The following is a 19,169-nucleotide window of genomic DNA, read 5'->3' on the forward strand; positions in this document are numbered from 1 at the left end:
CTTCTCTCTTCCCCTTCCTCCTTCCCTCTCCCCCTCCTCCATCCCTCCCCTCCTCCTTCCCTCCCCCTTTCCTCCCCTCTCCTCCTTCCCTCCCCCTTCCCTCTCCCCCTCCTCCTTCCCTCCCCTCCCCCCCTCCTCCTTCCCTCCCTCTCCTCCCTCCCCCTCTCCTCCTTCCCTCCCCCTCCTCCCTCCTCCTCCTCCTTCTCTCTTCCCCTTCCTCCTTCCCTCTCCCCCTCCTCCATCCCTCCCCCTCCCTCCATCCCTCCCCCTCCTCCATCCCTCCTCTTCCTCCTTCCCTCCCCCCTCCCTCCCCCCTCCTCCTTCCCTCCCTTCCTTTTTTTCTGTTTTTAAAAATGGGAACCTTACTGTGTAGTCTAGCTGACCTGGTAGTCACTGTGTAACCTCGATTGGGCTTGATCATAAGGCAATCATCCCATAACAGCCTCAGAATTGTTGGGATTTCAGGAAAAAAAAAACCCACCACACTCAGTAAGATTGCCTAGTTTGCAAAAAGAACTTTATACATGTGTTCAGGTTTAGTCAAGTATGGAGGAAACTTCACTGATGTTAATTTCATCATGTTTTTCTTCCTTAGGTTCAGACTGAGGTTTGCATTTTGTTATGGTCAAAGCTTTAATGTCATGTTTGTTTATTTCACAGATTATAAGTTCTAGTTAAATTCAACTGTGACTGAAGAAACATCACCAGAACTTTATTAAGAATGGATTCTGATAATAAACATGAAAATGATGAGGATGAAGAAGCAACAGACATAAAAAGTGTTTCATCCCGTGATGCCAGTTGTGGGCCTGTATCTGATGGCATAGCAATTACCTCTGAGAATTTTACAAACAAAAGGGGTTTGTCAGAATCATCCAGCTTGGACAGTGTTGCTGTGGAGGAAGACGGAAGTGCACTTGCTTCCAAACGGATGAGAATAGAGGCGGAGGAACCCCTTGAGACGGGAGAGCAGGGCACCTGTGGGTTGGACATTGCGGAAGTCAGTGTCCACTCAGCTGAAGCACGAAAGGAGACCTTTTCCGCCAACAGCTCAGATGGAGGCAGATCCCTTCCCAGTGACTTCTCCCCATCCTCTGACTTTAGCACATTTGAAACGCTTCCTTTGAAAGCAGTGAGAAGGCCTGCTCAGGAAATGGTTTCCCTTGTTCCAGAAGGACACACTCCTTTTCCTCCAGAAGAAATGAGCGTTAGCTGTAGCTTTGGAAATGCAGAGACAGTTCTCCAGTGCAGCACGTGTGGCCATTCATGTGCCTCTTGCTCTGCTTTGGAAGAGCATGTGGAATGTCACGTGGAACAGGACAAGGAATGTGCCTGCTGCCGCTGTAGCCGCCGAGCAGAGGGCAGCTCGTGTCCTCACGTGCATGTCAAGCATACTCACGGGGCACAGAAAGTCTTCTCCTGTGACCTCTGTGGCTTCCAGTGTGCTGACGAAAACCTGTTGAATGCACATTATCTTGGCAAAACACACCTTCGGCGTCAGAATCTTGCTGCTCGTGGAGGATTTGTACAAATCTTAACAAAGCAACCTTTTCCTAAAAAAACCTGTGTCATGGGGACAAAGAATGTTAGAACAAAACCAAGAGCGTCTAAACCAATAGCAAGGGGTGGAGATTCAAAAGGAGTGCAGAATACTGGCAGCAAATTTAAAGACTGCAGAGGAGCCCCTTCTGAACAGACTGGTGAGGGCAGTGAGCTGCTTGTCCAGATGGTGCCGTCTAGGGTGACTTCATCAGGGAGAGGAGAGATTGTTGAGGAAAATGCTGCTTTGGGTATAATTCAAAATCCTGAATATCAGGATAAACAGCTACGGGGCTTAGTAAGCTCAGAGGGTCTTATAGGTAAATCAGAGTCCATCAGAAACACCCTCCAGATAGCTCATATTAGTATCAGTACCACCTCAAGGCCAAAATCTGAGCGAAATGTCTTAATGCTGGGTAGTAGCTTTCGCAGACGAAGTGGCACGTTTACTTTAAAGGGCCAGGCAAAGAAAAGGTATAATCTTCTAGGAATTAATAAAAGGGGTGCAAATGAAACTCAGAGAATGTACATGAAACACCTCAGAACCCAGATGAAAACAAACGGCGTGCAGTCAATGGCAGAACAAATACACTTGAGCAAGGATGTCCAGAGTCTGTGTGTGACTGCCTCAGGTGACCCCGAAGCGATGTCGGACAAGGCAACCGCTGACCGCCAGGTCCTGTGTACCTCCCCAGAGTGTGGTCACAGAGCTGCAGACAAGACAGACTTGGAAGTTCATGTTAAAGGGTGCCATGCAAGAGAGGTGCAGTCTCACTGTCAGACTTGTAACTTCTCTAGTCCATCACAGAAAGACTTGGAGGAGCACTTGCACAGTAGTCAGCATCAGAGTGTGACTCCTGCCCTCAGCTGCCAGTGCTGCTCCTTCATCTCCTTGAGTGAATCGAGTCTTAGAGAGCACATGAAGGAAAGCCATAGCATGGGCTTCTTTTGCACCTCTTGTAATCTGTTCTTGTCTGAGAAGGATGTGGAAGAACACAGAGCTACTGAGATGCATAGCAGCTTAGTGGTCCAACCAAAGATGGCGTCCGTTTCAGCTTCATGTACTGTAGAATCAGAAAACACGGGGGGTTCTAGAGCAGAGTCAGGGGAAGCAGCTAAGGCGGATCCGGCCGAGTCGAGGGTCAGCCACGGAACTGAAGCGAGGCATTCGAGTAAGCCTCAGTTCCAGTGTAAGAAGTGCTTCTACAAAACAAGGTCTTCTACTGTCCTCACCAGGCACATCAAGCTTCGGCACGGGCAAGACTACCACTTCCTTTGCAAGGCGTGTAATCTGTATTCCTTGAGCAAGGAAGGAATGGAGAAGCATATTAAAAGAAGCAAACACCTTGAAAATGCTAAGAAGAACAATATTGGCTTAAGTTTTGAAGAGTGCATTGAGAGGGTGTGCATAGGAGCAAATGATAAAAGAGAGGAGTGTGACATCCCCGGAAGTGGGGTCCCCGAAGGCCATGCCGGTGCGCGATTACAGGAGCATTCCCATCGTGAGCAGGGCTCGCTAACTCCTAAGGAACTGCCACAGTCTGGTGTCATCACCAAAGATGATGAACTAGCCTTAGCCACTACTCCAAAGAGAGGGAGGCCCAAAGGCAGTGTTTCACGGACCTGTTCACACTGTGGACTTTTGGCCTCTAGTATCACAAATTTGACTGTGCACATCAGGCGTAAACACAGCCACCAGTACAGTTATTTGTGTAAAGTATGTAAGTATTATACTGTAACTAAAGGAGATATGGAACGTCATTGTGCCACCAAGAAACATAAAGGACGGGTTGAAACAGAAGCAAATGGCAAACAGAGTTCAGATATAATTGTTGGCCCAGAAGGGGGTAATCTTGAAGCGTGTAAAAAGAACACCCCTCCAGCAGTGACTGTTTCCGATGAATGCGCTAACAAGTCCGCGGAGTCAGATGCGCTTACTTTAGATAAGCCAGTGGTTGATTGTGCAAGTGCAGGAGAAGTTGAAGCCGAAAATACATTTCATTCTGTAGATGGAGAAGGTAGCAGCAGACACTCCCATAAAAGGGGACAGGTACCCCTTGAGACAGAGGTCCTTCTGCAGCAGATGGATGCATGCTCTCAGAGAGATGCTGCAGGCTCTGGTGACAATAAGTGCATGCACTGTGAGTTCAGTGCTCACTCTGCGGCTTCACTAGACCTGCACGTGAAAAGGAAGCACACCAAAGACTTCCAGTTTTACTGCATGGCCTGTGACTACTACGCAGTGACCCGCAGAGAAATGACGAGGCACGCTGCGACAGAGAAGCATAAGATGAAAAGGCAGTCTTACCTCAGCTCTTCCAATGCGGAAGCAGATTCTTCAGAAATGTCCAAAAGCATCCTTATCACGGAAGAGGAGCATTCGCAAAGCCCCGAGGAATTCAAAGTAGCACCAGACCAGTCACATGCTACGCTCAGATCTGGAAATGCTGCAGGCTGCTCTGCTGTAGATGAGAGTACTGGCTTAGATGTGTCTAAAGCACTCTGTGATGCCGACTCAGTGGAAATTGTGACCGAGGAAGATCATTCCTTTTGTGAGACCTTGCAACAGCCCCTTGTTAAGGACAAAAGTATGAAACCCAGAGAGATAGTGTCCCTTAGTACTCACTCTAATCATGGCTTCCCAGGCTGCCTTCAAAGTGAAGATCCAGGGAGCTGTGCTGTGGCTTGTGAGGCAGCAAAGACAAACCACGGCATGTTGAGTGATGTTGGTGACCCAAGTGCACGCTGTGAAGATGAGGGTTGCAGTGCTGATGGCAGTGGAGGTAAAGTTCTTAACAAGTCCCTCTGCTCTGGAGACTTAGATGGGGGCCATTCGGCTGAGTCTACTTCCTCTGTTGTGCTGAAAATACCAAGAGAGCAGCTGCCCCTGGATGGTGGTGGCCAGAACAAGGTTGGAAGCGAACAGAGTTCAGAAGGTTTGAAAGACGCTGAGAAGAAGGCAGTTCTGATTAATTCGCACCATGGAACTGAAATTGTCTTGGAAGAGGATGGCCCGGCTTCTGATGACACAGTGGACAGCAATGATGTTTATGAAACTATAATAAGTATTGATGATAAAGGACAAACCATGTACAGTGTTGGCCGGTTTGATTCTTCTATAATTAGAATAAAAACTTCTGAGGATGGTGAATTAGCAGATCAGTCGGAAGAGGGTCTGATGGCGACAGGGGCTAGGGTTAGTGAATTGCCCCTAAAAGACGGTGCTCAAGGTTTGAAGAGGAGGAAAGTTGAAGGCAGTTCCCTCGGCGAGTCCACACGAATCCGATGTGATGATTGTGGTTTCTTAGCAGACGGACTGAGTGGGCTGAATGTTCACATAGCCATGAAGCATCCTACAAAAGAGAAACACTTTCATTGTTTACTTTGTGGGAAATCATTCTACACGGAGAGCAACCTTCACCAGCATTTGGCTAGTGCTGGTCACATGAGAAATGAACAAGCCAGTGTAGAAGAGCTCCCAGAGGGAGGGGCCACCTTCAAATGTGTCAAGTGTACGGAGCCCTTTGATTCTGAACAGAATTTATTTCTGCATATTAAAGGACAGCATGAAGAGTTGCTGCGGGAGGTAAACAAGTACATAGTGGAGGACACCGAGCAAATCAATCGAGAGAGGGAAGAGAACCAGGGCAACGTGTGCAAGTACTGTGGGAAGATGTGTCGCAGCAGCAACTCCATGGCCTTCCTGGCTCACATTCGGACCCATACAGGTATGTGACTCTGCAGCAACCTGCCAAGTGTGCCCTGTGGGGCCCAACCAAGTGTGGAACACAGCTCGGATTTCGTGTTTGCGTGCCCTGCTCGTGTCTAGGAAGTGTGGCCATTTAACACTTCCAGAGGCAATTTAGGCTTAGAGACTCTAAGGGCAGAGGAGTGGACAGATTTCTTTTATTTCTGTCAAAAGTGCTCCTATGTTTTTTTCTCTTTTTTCTTTTCTTTTTTTTTTTTTTTTTTTTTCTGCTTTTCATTTGTTTTGTCCTAATTATTTGGTTTTCCAAAGTTACAGGGAATGACACTTTGTGTAGCCCTGGCTGCCCTGAAACTCACTATGTATCCTAAGCTGTTTTACACCTCACACAGATCCACCTGCTTCTGCTTCCCGAGTGTTGGGATTAAAGGCGTCCTCCCCCGTACCTTCACATTTTCACCTTTCCCCCTTCCCTCCCATTCCCTTGTCCCTACCTCCTCTCTCCCCAGATCCACTCCCCCTAACCCTTCAGTAAAGGGCAAGCTGCCCAGTATATCAGTAAAGCATGGCATATTAAGTTGTTGCAATAAGACTAGACATCTCCCCCAGTATTAAGCCTGTACAAGGTAAACCAGTGGAAGGGGAAGTCCTAAAAGTAAGCAAAGAGAGGCCCCGACTGTTAGGAGTCCCATGAACAGACTAAGCTAAGCAACCATAGCATGCAGAGGACCTAGGCCAGTTCCATGCAGGCTCCCGATTGTTAGTTAGTTCAGTCTCTGTGAGCCCCTGTGAGCCCAGGCTAGTTACCCGTGTGGACCATTTTCTTGTGGTGTCCTTGTTAGCCCTGGCTCCTACAATCCTCCCTGCCCCACTTCTGTAAAGGTGTGTGTCACCACGTCCTCAAAATTTTATCCTTCACTTTTTAATGTGTTTTTGCCTGCATGTATGTGTACTGCATGCCTGCAGTACCCATGGAAACCAGAAGGGGGCATTGGATCCCCTGGGCCTAACCTGGGTCCTGTGGAAGGCAAGTCAGTGATCCTAACTGCTGAGCCTCTTAATAAAATTCTTAAGATACTAGACATTTAAAAATACTCATCAACAAATAATTTGTATCTATAAGTGTGACTCCCAGCAGTAAGAATCTGCTCTCAAGGACCAGAATTTGTGAAGATGGTTTCCTTAGTATGTATTAGAATTTACTTTTCATTGAGGTAGTATCTGATTTAGTGTCTGTATTCTGACACATTGAGCATTCCATGTTAATGTTTAGTTTGGGGAGAGATTTTTTTTTTAAAATATATATATATATATATATACATATATATATTTGGTGAAAAATGCATAAGCCACTGTTGTAAATTTATGTAGGAATTGACTGCAGTGTTTCTATAAACCTGCCATACATTCTTTATTTTCAATAGACAGCTTTTCTAAATCATTGTGCTCAGCTTAGACAAGTTCTGTCTACATGGTTGAATTTATGAGTGGATTTGAATAATAAATTCACATTTCAATGAGCATATTTTCATTAAAACTGTAAGGTTTGTTTTACTGTACTTTTAAATAATGGCGTATTATTAAATCTATACTTTAAATTCCTGCAGTTTTTGAAACTTAGTGCATGGTTACACGGAGAAAGACACAGAGCATTATCAGTAGTTGAGGTTGATTAAAGATAGATGAAACATTTCCCTTAAAGAAGGTAACAGAATATTTCAGGAATTATAAATACTGCAGCTCCTGCCCTCAACTAGTGACTGCAGGAGAGTCATTTCTGTAGGACGCTCAAGTGCTTATTTGTTTGCATTACAGGTACCACTCAGAAATGACATGGTATTAGATACCAGGCTGTTCTTCTGCATGGAAAATATGTGTTTTCTTAACATGCCCTCTTCTTAAGTCAGATTAAGCTGAATAAAACTAAGAGGAAGATGCTAATGGAGCTCCTTTTAGAATTCTTTATGCAACTGTCTGGTCAAGACATGTTGCTTATAATTGATGTGTCCATTACTTGAATTCTCTTGTAATTATAGTCAATAAGTCTTGTAAATGTGTTAAAGCTCACTAAAAGCATACAAATTCAAGAACAGAGTAAGGCTAATAATTTAAAATAATCAATGTAGGCATTTCAGCACTTAATTTCCCTTGTGTGTTGATAGCTGATCATTCTTAATCCATTAAGATTTATTTAGTCGTTTACAATGCAAAATAGGTTTGCACTGGTCACTTGTGCCATTTGAAAATGTCTGCCAGGTTAAGTGCGGAATGTAGTCCATTAGTCTTCCTTGACTATATGTATTAATTGCATTTAAAATCAAGTTAATGTGGACGTGAGAGTGAGGTAGCTATCAGTGTGTGACAGAGTGGCCCTGCTTACATAAGTTAAATCATCGATCGCAACATTTAGGGAAAGTTCGCAATCTTGTTTTTTTGGATCTTTTGTTGGTCTATTCAGCAAGTACATTTTTACGGTGTTCTGAAGTACGCCAGAGTGCTCGATCCCTTCCCGAGCGTGGAGGACCAGCCCACCATGTCAATCTTACAAGACACTTTCTGGTGGAAGTTGCTCTTCAGGTTTTGGTTTCATGTTTGTTTGTTTTTTGAATATCTTAAAATGGATGGATTTCTGGTAATCTGCTTTTATTTATGAAGGAGTAATTAATGCAGGACCCATTATTACTGCTTAGCTGGAAAGGGGCTTGCTCTTCAACCCATTTCCATATTTGGAATTTGCTCTATCTTTTGTGTAACCTGTTGTAATCATTCTTAGCATGATAAAAGCAGCATTCTGAGCAAATGAGTCTTGGTTATCAGGAATTGTAGGAAGAGATCATCTCAGTTCCTGGGCATTGGTGGTGTGAAACACTTTGCTTGATTACCAGGCGTCTTCCCTCTAGCATTGGAAGAGCTCACGGAGCAGGGGTTATCTCTTGTGCAGTATTCTCCTAAAGCTTTTATGTCACAGGACGTGAAAGATGTCTTTAACCCTCAAGACACTGGGGAGCCATTCTTTTTGTGTTCACTTACACCCTTGAACGTGTTCACATGTGGGTGTACGTGCTGTGTGTGACTTCACTAAAAGCTCCAAGTTAGTGCCTGGTGACTGTAAGTCCGTGTGTAAGTTTAGACACAATACAGACCTCCAAGACATTGATTTGTAGACTGAGCACAGCGGGGAGCAACTGACTTCATTCCCTACTTACTCTCTTTTTTTCTTTTCTGATTTTTTTTCTTTTTTAACTTTTTTAACTCACTCCTTACCGTGTACGCACTCTACGTGCAGTTGGCTTCGGTGCAGTCTCTTTATGGGTTAGTGAATGACCGGATGCCTGGCTGAGTGAAAAGTGAACAAATGAAGTGTTCAGATGCTTAGGAAACGCTTCTGGTTTCCACACAGTCGGCAAGCATTGCATGGCACACATGCATCCGCATCCCCTCCCCCCTCTGCGCAGACCTGAAGGAGCCTGCCCTTGAGTCTGTGTTTGCAGACCACTAAGAATGCAGCAGAGGTATGCATGCCTTTAGGTCTGAGTGCACACTCAGTTTTCAGCTATTTGTGATTTGCTTAGTTCAGGCACCAGAAACTTAGGGCCACTTTATTCACCCCCCCCCTTTTATAAAATCTTACAGACCAAAATTAAAAAAAAAAAAGTCTTCTAGTTTTCTGAGGATAATGTTGCTCCAAGGAATTGATTTATTTAATATAGTTCTTGATGGTTTTTAGTACTAAAAATACGTCTAAGAGAAAGGGAAATTTAGAAATATGTGATTTATAGGTTTTGTGTTATAAGTGTGTGCCTGGGTCTGCTTCATAATGTGCATTGTGTAGCAACTGTAAAAAAGGAATGTTATCTCTCAGGAAGTGAAGGGAATGGCTTCCTTTTCTTACAGAGAGGATGTCCTCAGCTGATTGTGGGATGCCAGTGGCTGGGAAGGAAAGCCTGCCCTGATAGTTAGCTGGGAGTCAGGGCTCCCTGACTTTGTAGGCAGAGCAGTTGACAGAATCCCTGGTGTGTGTGGGGTCCATGCCCTGCATCCGTGAGCCCTGAGGATTGGTCAGACAGCAGACTGGAACCAAGGCAGCTTCTGACCGTCCGCTGTGGTGTTGGTACCACCTGAGCTGAGCTGCGGGTCAGGGCTCAGGCTGTCCTAGTGAAGCCGCAAAGCTACCAGTGTCTCCATCTGATGCTCCCAGTCGCTGTTCAGATACATGTTGGGGGAGTTTTATCTTTTTTGTTTGAGGTCCTGATGCTATTTTTTACTAATAATTCCAAATTGTCCTTGAAAAAGCACTTGAAGTTAAAGCACAGGCAAATTGACTCAGCTTTCAGAAGGTCTGTTAGGGTTCTGCCTCACCTGTAATGTTTCATAGTAATGATAGGCTTAGTTTTTATCAGGGTCACTTCCAGAATGATTGATAGGCGTGATCGTTATAACCTGAAGCCCCAACCTGACTTGGTATTTAAACACATACACCTTAACTAGATAGAACCATTCTGGTGTTGGACATCCTTTACACCCACTTCTGGCCATACAAATCTGAAGTAGTGAGACATCAGTTTATGGTCATTGGACAATGAAATAAATACTAAGCCTGCTTTGCTACACACAGTGCCGTTGGCTTTTTTTTTTTTTTTTTTTAAACCCTTTTTTCTTTTTAAAATTTCTGTTGGAAGGTTAAAATAAAATGGTTTACTTTTGTGGTCACCTTTTGAGAATAAAACTGAAATTTAAGAGTCTAATTTTTTCTTGAGAGGTTTAGTTTCAAGCATACCTCCTCCCCCTGATGATTTTTATTTTTTACAGGCAGGACTGTACAGAAATTCATTGATTGAAGATGATTGAATTTTTTTTTTTATTCTGTGATTTATAAAATTTACAGATTTCATACTCTAACCATACTGGAGGAGTTATTTCACAAAATAGACACTAACCCTGACATAAAACATCTGGGACGCCATGATCTTAAGCTGTGCTCTTCAGTATTTCAGTTTATTCCAAGAGGTAGTAGTTAGAAAACTGGGAGGAAGTGTGTTCATACCTTCATCCTTAGGAGATGCCACTTCCTGTCAGTGAAGGACGGAGTGATGAATGGACAGTGCCGGTCACTCACAGTGATCCTAGTGACTGAAAGGGTTGAGTTTCTTGTTTTGCAATAGTTTTACCTTGCTCCATATTAAGTAATTGAAACCCTTTTCTGGTTCTTGCTGAGCCTCTTGTGTTGAAATACTTGTTAGGGAACTCAGTAACCAAAATGTTGACACTTGTGGTTTGCTGATTCATCACAGAAATGGAATGATGACAGGGGCTTAGCAGTCATGTGCTGTGCGGTTCTATGTTTGTGGAGATGGTAATAAAATAGTCATAGAAAGACTCATTGAGGTCAGTGGCAAAACAACTGTGTTATTGTGGTTTGTGCAAATAAATTCCAAGTGGGAGAAATCTGAGGAAATTGGACAGACACTGAGAAATAGACTCAATAGTACACTTTGTAGATACCAGTGGCCTTATTTGTATTTGCATTTCCAAAATGTTTCATTTATAAATAGAATTCCTTCAAGAAGTATTTTTGTCAGTTGTATGAAAAATGTTTAGCATTACTCAGCTCATTTAAGCTGCTTAGTGGCATGCAGCGTTTGACTTTAATTCTTAGAAACGTTATTGAGAATTGGCAATGTTCACTAAAACATTAAAACCTAGGTGAGATAATTATGGGGTCAAGAACGTTATAAGTGAATGCATGCATTTTATGTTTTGGGGGTGAATTCTTAATCAGATTGAAGGTTTAACTTAAGATTTAGTTTACCCTCCCCATTTAAAAGCCTGTTAGTAATGTGTTATTTAAGTCCAAACCTTATTTTATGTTAAATTTACTCAGGGTCAAAACCATTCAAGTGCAAGATATGCCATTTTGCCACAGCTCAGCTCGGAGATGCCAGGAACCACGTGAAAAGGCACCTTGGGATGAGGGAGTACAAGTGTCACGTCTGTGGGTGAGTAGCATGAAGCCGCCTCTGCTGTGTGAACCGGAGCTGTGTGCTGCCTAGCCATTGTTTGGGAATTCGGAACTGATGAGCTAGAGTGCGGAAATGATGCCTGAGCTCGCTCCTTTCCTTTGTTATGGTAAATCCCTTCAGTACCGCTAGCTATGACACTCTTGTCCTACTTCTACTCCTGCCTGGAGATGAGCAATTTTACGGGCTACAAGGTCAATTTGAACCTGTAATCTCTAAATTGACTAAATTATAGGATGTTCATTCACATTGCCAGAGAGAACTATAAATTCCATTTAAAGACACCCCCCCCCCCCAGATAATACAGCTTTAGGAGAGCATACACCCCCCCCCCCCCCAGATAATACAGCTTTAGGAGAGCATATGTATGTTTTTTTCCTTCTGCTATACTGCCTTAATTTTAATCACATTAATGGCTCTTTGGATCAGTTGAGCATATTCTATAAGGAAAAACAAAAGATTTAATTTCAGATGCCTGATAACCGATCACTTGAGGTGTGGTAAAAACAGTGTATAATGTACTTCAGTGTCGTGTGATTAAAACGAGTTTCCCTTTTCATGGTTCTTTGTAGAGTCATTCATAGTGTTTTAATTGTCACTCAGGTTTGTTACACTTCATAGAAAGCGCTGAGGGGCCTTAATGTAAAACCAATTAATGTAGCAGAAATGTTTAAAAGGTTTAAAGTGCTATGGCATATATAGTGTATCATAGGACATTCAGGGGTGGGTTGTAGTACTCTATTTGTTAAAATATATTTTAATGTTATTACGCTAGAGAAATTAACTAATAAGTATGTCATACAAAATACTTTATGCGAAATTTAAGAAATCTGCAATTCATAGATCTAGTTAAATTATGCATCATGCAAATATCATATGTTTATGGAGAAGGCTCCCCAAGTTTACATGAGTGTGTAAACATGTAACCTCCTTTAGGTCAGGGGCAGTTCTGCTTTTATTGGACAATACATTTTACAGATAACTTTGCAAGCAATTTTATCAACCATGGAGTGTGATTTATTCGCTGGCCAGGTTGATGGTTCAGTGACTTGCAGGTAAAGTAAATGAAGATGGACCCTTGCCCTGGGCCATTCATGATCGGTTGGAGAAGGAGTTTTGTTCTGCTGAGTTTCGCTGCCGGGGTCAAGTTTCAAGGGGTTCATTTTAATTCCTATAGGTCTTGTGATTTTAAAAGACATCTAATTTCCTGTTTTCATTCTCTTGAGTTATAGGAGATGTTCCTGACTCCAGTGAAAATGTGTTATTTGGAGGCATAAGCACTTTATTTCCCATTGGTGAAAAATAACTAGTTTTGTGCATATTCGGTTCATTGAAATCTAATTTTTATCCAGCTTTAAAATTTAGGGTACTAAGATATTGGAAAGAGAAGGACAACTTTTTTCAAAGAACCCTATTTTACATAGTATCGGAAACACTTTATAATTCATTGGCTCTCAGTGTATAATCGGAGCACTGTAGCTTTCCTTAGCCAATTGTTTACACTGCATTAGTGGTTCACATGTTTGATCACCAGGATATGGAATATAAGTAAATATACTTTGAAAATTAGGGTAGCCTTTAAACTTCACCCCCTGTGGAATTGTAGTTCTCTCTGTTTCTAAAAATAAGGTCAGTTTAAAAGTCACACACAGTGGTTTTAGCAGGGTAGATAGCCTTAAAGTGAAGCCAGAAGCTCTGAAGAGAGTGAGTGAGTCTAGGATTGTTAGTGAGATTGAGTAGAACAGTAATGAACTAGGAATTCAGTGTTCAGGAAGGGGTGTGTGTTTCCTGTGCTAGGCTCGGGGTCATCTTATGTTCTGTGTTTCCTGTGTTAGGTACGGGGTCATCTTCGGTTCTGTGTTTCCTGTGTTAGGTACGGGGGTATCTGTGTTTCATGTGCTAGGTACGGGGTCATCTTTGGCTCTGTGTTCCGTGTGTTAGGTATAGGAGAATAACATAAAAGTTTACATGGAAAGCAAAACAAAAAGCAGGGACTGGTTCTACTGACACTGGAGAATGTTGGTACATTAGCATTGCTGACAGTGTCAATTCATTATCACTGATGGCTAAATAATCTCACAAATGCTCAGTGGACCCATTAGTTCCTGAACATAAGCAGGCTATGCTGCATTTCTTCATTAACTTTAATTGCTATAAATTTTACCTTTTACAAAAATCATGCTTTAAAAGGTAAAGTGATCTTTCAGGAACATTAATTCTATAATTTTGTCACAAACAGAAGGTCCTGTACTGTTTTCTTTTCTCTAGTAGTTAATATCTTAGCCTCAGTCCTTTGAAATTTTATTAATGACCTCTTCCTTATCTGCTTATAAGTGGTAATTTATCAAATAGTCCTGTTGAATAATGTGTAAAACATTGAGGTAGGCACATTTTTGAAATAACTGTTATAAACTGAACTTGTTTTTTTCATTGACCTTCTAGTTTTCTTATGGTGAAATTTGTGGAAATGGTATGGTCTATGGAGTAAGTTCTATGTTATTGTAGTGGGTTACTTGTGTTGTTTGGCGGTTTTTTCTTGTTTTTATGTAGGAAGACTGTATATCCATGAGAACTATGTGTGTTAGAGTGTCCACTTGCAGTTTTAGAATTTTGACACGTCAGCTTTCACATTAACAACTGCCTTTAAAATTGTTGCATCTAGTTCTAGGGCAGGCTCCTAAGCAATACAGAGAAACCCTGTCTTGAACTACCCAAACCAAACCAAACCAAACCAACAAAACAATTGTTGCATCTAGACTTAGGCTAATTTTTCTTTTTTTAATCTTCAAGGTCACTAATTTGAAGGTGTTTTCTTTCTTAACCCCTACTGGAAGATGCTGGCTACAGTGTGGCAGGGTTTAAATTACCTTGACAGAAGAAGCTGAATGAGTTGAAAGTGTAGATCCCACTGGCTCTGACTTAGGGTTGGCGTTCTGCATAGGCAAGATTGAGCTATTCATGTAATGAACACATTGCTGCACAGTTCATGTTTTAAAGCAGATAGAGTAAAGCTGTTTGTTTACTCTTAGTTCCAGGAGAAAAGAGTTTTGTTTGTTGACTTGTAGCTGCTGTATTTAAAATCATTTATTTTGTTTATGCATGTGATTGTTGTGTCCACATGTGTGTCGTACAGCACATGCATTCTTGCTCCCCGTGCCCGTGAGGTTAGAAGAGGCCTGAAGATCCCCTGCAGCCGGAGTTGTGTGTGATTGTACATCGCCATGTGGGTGGTGGGAATCAAGTCCAGGGTTTTGCCTGTACATACATGTAAGTATGATGAGGAGAAGAACGCTGGAGTCTCTGCTCTTGATGCACAGTTGACATGGAAGTCAGCTGGAGTGTGACAGCGTGACAGCGAGACAGCGTGACAGCGAGACAGCGTCACAGCAAGACAGCGAGACAGTGACAGTGACAGCGAGACAGTGACGGTGACAGTGAGACGGTGACATTGACAGCGAGACAGTGACGGTGACGGTGACGGTGACGGTGACAGTGACAGTGAGACAGTGAGACGGTGACGGTGACGGTGACGGTGACGGTGACGGTGACGGTGACAGTGAGACAGTGACAGTGAGACAGTGACAGTGACAGTGAGACAGTGATGGTGACGGTGACAGTGACAGCGAGACGGTGACGGTGACAGTGAGACGGTGACAGTGACAGCGAGACAGTGACGGTGACAGTGAGACGGTGACATTGACAGCGAGACAGTGACGGTGACGGTGACGGTGAGACAGTGAGACAGTGACAGTGAGACAGTGAGACAGTGACAGTGAGACAGTGAGACAGTGACAGTGAGACAGTGAGACAGTGAGACAGTGACAGTGAGACAGTGATGGTGACGGTGACAGTGACAGCGAGACGGTGACGGTGACAGTGATGGTGACGGTGACAGTGACAGCGAGACGGTGACAGTGACAGTGACAGTGAGACAGTGACAGTGAGTGAGACAGTGACAGTGACACAGTGACGGTGACGGTGACGGTGAAACAGTGTGACAGCGAGTCAGCGGCAGGAGCGGCACTGGCTCCTCCCCTTCGCGCTCCACAGCCGGCAGTTTTACTCAGCTACTTCCAGGGACGCACAGAGTGGGCCACAGGCATCTTTTTATGGGATTCATGATCCGTTGTCCCCTGTTGTTGTTGTAGTTGAGAATGTGAAAAGTCTCAGCCCTTCAGAGTCATTTTACACATCTTGTTGCTCTTGTTAATTCTGAGTGTGGGGCTTGGGGGAGTACTTAGTGGTGGAACTCTTGTCTAGCATGTGCAAGGGCAGGATCAATTCTCAGCACCCCACACCACACATGAAATTAATAACCACTGAGCATTGCGCCTAAGGTCAGCCTTGTGCAGTGCTTGGTGGTAAACGCTGCGTTCTACATTGGTCTCATTTGCTGACCTGGATGACTTGTATTCTTTACTCCATGTTTGCCGTCCCCGTTTATAAATGGGAGGCAGCAGGTACAGTAAGTGTGCGGTGACACACTTAAACTCTGTAGCCGGCCCTCCTGGCGCATGGCTGCTCATCCTAATCATTCCTTTCTGTTCACCATCTTCTGCTCTTTGCTGTGCGTGCCTTTTGCATTGCTTTGATTTTACTCATTGTTTACCCAGGTTGATTTCTGTAGCGTGTGACAGCGTACAGCCTGCTTGCTCCCACTACCGCCTTTATCCCATTTTTGTTAAAACTGACTGTGGTAAAGCATGCTTACCTCTTCCTCTCATACCCTGCATTCGCCCTTCCCCATTTCTTTTGTTCTTACTGTAACGATGTAACTGCCTCCCCCGCTGGCTTTCAGCTGTTGTACTTACATGTGGGTGACCATGGCTGTGTAATAGGGAAAAGGAAGTGCTTGTCAGTGGTGATGGGCTAAAATTGATCAAGTTAGGTTCTTGTTGTATTTCAGTACTAATTATCTTAAAGATTTTCAGAAAACTTACAGTACTCCTGTGTCTCCATAAACCCAGGAAATGATACCTTTTGTGTGTCATTTTTCGGAAGCGTAAATCCAGTATATGTAAATTAGTAACTACATTATTTATTGGTAGATTTCCTTGTGTCCAGTCTTGATTGATGTATATAGAGTTAGTTAAACAGTTGAGTGTGATTTAGCTAATCACAGAGAATAAGAGCATTTCCCAAACATTTTACCTCTAGAGTTCAAGAGAAGGTTTCAGAAAAATTTAAATTGTGCATTAGTATACTTAGGTATTGTTTATTTCTAGTTGATTTAGGAAACCTTAAATAGAAAGTTACTAATGCAGTTAAACGTACGTGTGTGTGTGTGTGTGTGTGTGTGTGTGTGTGATTACCTAGTTTTTGTGCATTAGAGGGATCTCTATGTAGATGATTATAATGTCACTTTCTGACCTTTGCAGCTTGAATAATTGTAAATCATTGCTTCATAACGTGTCAGAGAATGTCTGTACTAGGCAATTAAATGGCAGAATATAATAGACCAAATTATTGCCTGTCATGTTTTCAACAACACAGTTAGTATTTGAGTTACACTTAATCATTACGTGCATTAGCAACTTCATTGGAATCCAGCTCCAGGCTGAGCATGAAATACATTACATTATTTAAACCTCTAATGGTACAAGTCATTTATTTGTGTTGAAGTGTACAACATGCAGAGTTTCATAAAGCAAGGAACACTCGCGAGCTTAATTTATCCAAATCAAAGTCTAAATGCAGATAAACACAAGTGGCAAAAATTAGTAATTTTTATAGGCTGGAAATATTTAAAAATACATGGTTGTGGGTAATTGTAGGCAGCAGGAATAAATTAAAATCACTATTTTTAGTCTGCTCTGAGAGCTAAAGCTGGGTATACCTAAATCATTAAAAGTACCACAGAATTGCATTTTGAAGTGAACAATTAATTACACCCATCATATCTACAGATGTTTCCAAATAAGCATTTGCTTCAGCTGGTTGTTCTGGTTAAAAAAAATCTAGATAGAAAAGTTGGTTTTGTGCTTTGGCAAGCCATTGTGTCTGTAACAATATAAAGTACAGCACCTCTCACTTTTGTAAAGTGATTTAAATTAATAGTAAGACATTCATTATGAAAGATGCATTGCTTGTATTTTCTACAGAGTATTTTATTGCTTTTTAGTTTGACTATATTTTTGCCTCTATTTTGAGATTTAAAAATGCCATGCAGTGATTACTCTTTCTTTTCTGTCACTCAACCCAAAGTTAATCTTTTACCCTTCTGCTGGTAAAATCCTTGAAATACTTTTTTAAGTTATGATCAATATTTTCAACATTTTTGTGTGTAATTCACTTTGTAGTTTGAAAGCTAAGCAGCATTTTGATTTTAATATTCAAATAACAAACATCATTCTTATAACTCCAGTCTGTTTTCCAGTGAAATGTTTTGTCAGTGCAGGCGAGAGTTGGGCCAGGACAGCGATGTAGAAGGGGAAGGCAGTCCCTGTCTCTCTTCACAGTGACAGTAGGGCTTCGCTGCCACCAGCATCACCCTCTTTCCTTTTTCATGGTCAGAGTTTGTTGATCTTTTTTTTTTTTTTTTGCATGATTGGTTCATGGATTTATTCCAAGGCCAGTAAGTGTGATTAACCCTGTATAACAAAATAGAGATAAAATACGCATTTTTACACGTTGGTTGTTGCAGCATCTTTTTTTTTTTTTCCTCCTCAGTGAAATAATTCATGTCCCAATGTCTTAATTCTCTCTTTATTTCTATCTTAAGGTGGATCCTGAGGTTTAAAGTCAGGTTGGGGTCTGGGCCTTTTTAACTGTCCCCGGTCATCACAGTAGCGTAAAGGAAGGTTGTCACTGGCTTCCTTCTTCGCCTATTCTGTGATTTTATTTTTTATCCACTTTTCCTTGTGAATCCGTTCTCTACACTTCCCTCCTGTTTCTCTGTCTCCGAAAGTTCTTCACTCTGAGAGCTTTACCTGGTTTTTCAGGAACTGCATAAGCACAGGTTTGGAGATGGAAGGGAAGCTTTCCTATCGGCCCATTCTTTATGTTCCTCTCATCCAACAGATGCGCATGAGTGTCTTTGTGCAGGCATGGTATCAGGGTTGTGTACTGGCCTTGTGGTCACAAGCTCCCTGGGGGACAGAGACCCGAGGAAAAAAACAAGATTATGGTCCAAGAGCCACTCCAAAGGGGATCCAGGTAGACTGAGAACCCACCACTGTTGAGGAATATAGAAAAAGTCTCCCTGAGACCTGGCTCTGCTGAAGTTGGGTCTTAAAGACAAACATAGGTAGCTAAAGAACGTAGGAGCGAACAGAAATAGAGGTGAGTGGACTTACACGGCTTGTTTGTAAGAGTCCTGCTGAGGCCCTGTTGTGTGTGCTGTAGAGGGGGAACATATTACACAGCTCCCTGAACACCAGCATTTACCAGTGCTGGCTGCAGTTTAGGCTGAAGGTAGAAAACAAAATTTTTCTCAAATAGAGAAAACTAAGGTTCAGAAATGGCCCAATCAGACACCGCTCATGGGGTAGAGACTCTTGGAGATAATGGCCTGGGAGTCAGGCAGAGAAGCCAGAGCTGCCTTTTGGGCAGGGTTGTGTGTGGCACATGTCGGGCAGTGTTCAGGGAAGGGACTAAGTCACCACTGCCTGAAGCTTGATTGTAAAGCCAGGTGGACAGCCCTCCCTCTCCTCCCCCTCCCCCTTGCTCCCCCCTCCCCCTCTGTCCCTCTGTCCCTCCCTTCCTCCCCCCCCCCCCCAAAAAGAAAAAGAGTGTGACTTGGCAGTTTCTGGGTAGCAAAGGAAGGAGGAGAGAGGGGAGTACGTATAAACGGGGGTGGGAAGTAAATCGCTGCTTCAGAATCCAGGGGCATTTTACTGTTTACTGTTTACTATTGTAATGGGGAACCGTTGAGTTTTGGATAGTTACAGTGACACAGATTGGTATCT

The 19,169-nt window shown here is 42.9% G+C and overlaps 1 protein-coding gene across 1 annotated transcript in view; it reads left to right on the forward strand.

Annotated features, from left to right (window-relative positions):
• The first annotated feature begins 665 nt into the window (after window positions 1-665).
• The window catches only part of Znf407 (zinc finger protein 407), a 336,809-nt gene continuing 318,305 nt past the window's right edge, over window positions 666-19,169 (forward strand). Inside the window, exons 1-2 of the mRNA XM_051202035.1 lie at window positions 666-5,267; window positions 11,127-11,241. Of these exons, the coding sequence (XP_051057992.1) occupies window positions 722-5,267; window positions 11,127-11,241 (4,661 nt within the window). The 5' untranslated portion in view covers window positions 666-721. The remainder of the gene's footprint in view (window positions 5,268-11,126; window positions 11,242-19,169) is intronic.

Source organism: Phodopus roborovskii, unplaced genomic scaffold (genome assembly GCF_943737965.1).
Source record: "Phodopus roborovskii unplaced genomic scaffold, PHOROB, whole genome shotgun sequence".
NCBI classification, from domain to species: domain Eukaryota; kingdom Metazoa; phylum Chordata; class Mammalia; order Rodentia; family Cricetidae; genus Phodopus; species Phodopus roborovskii.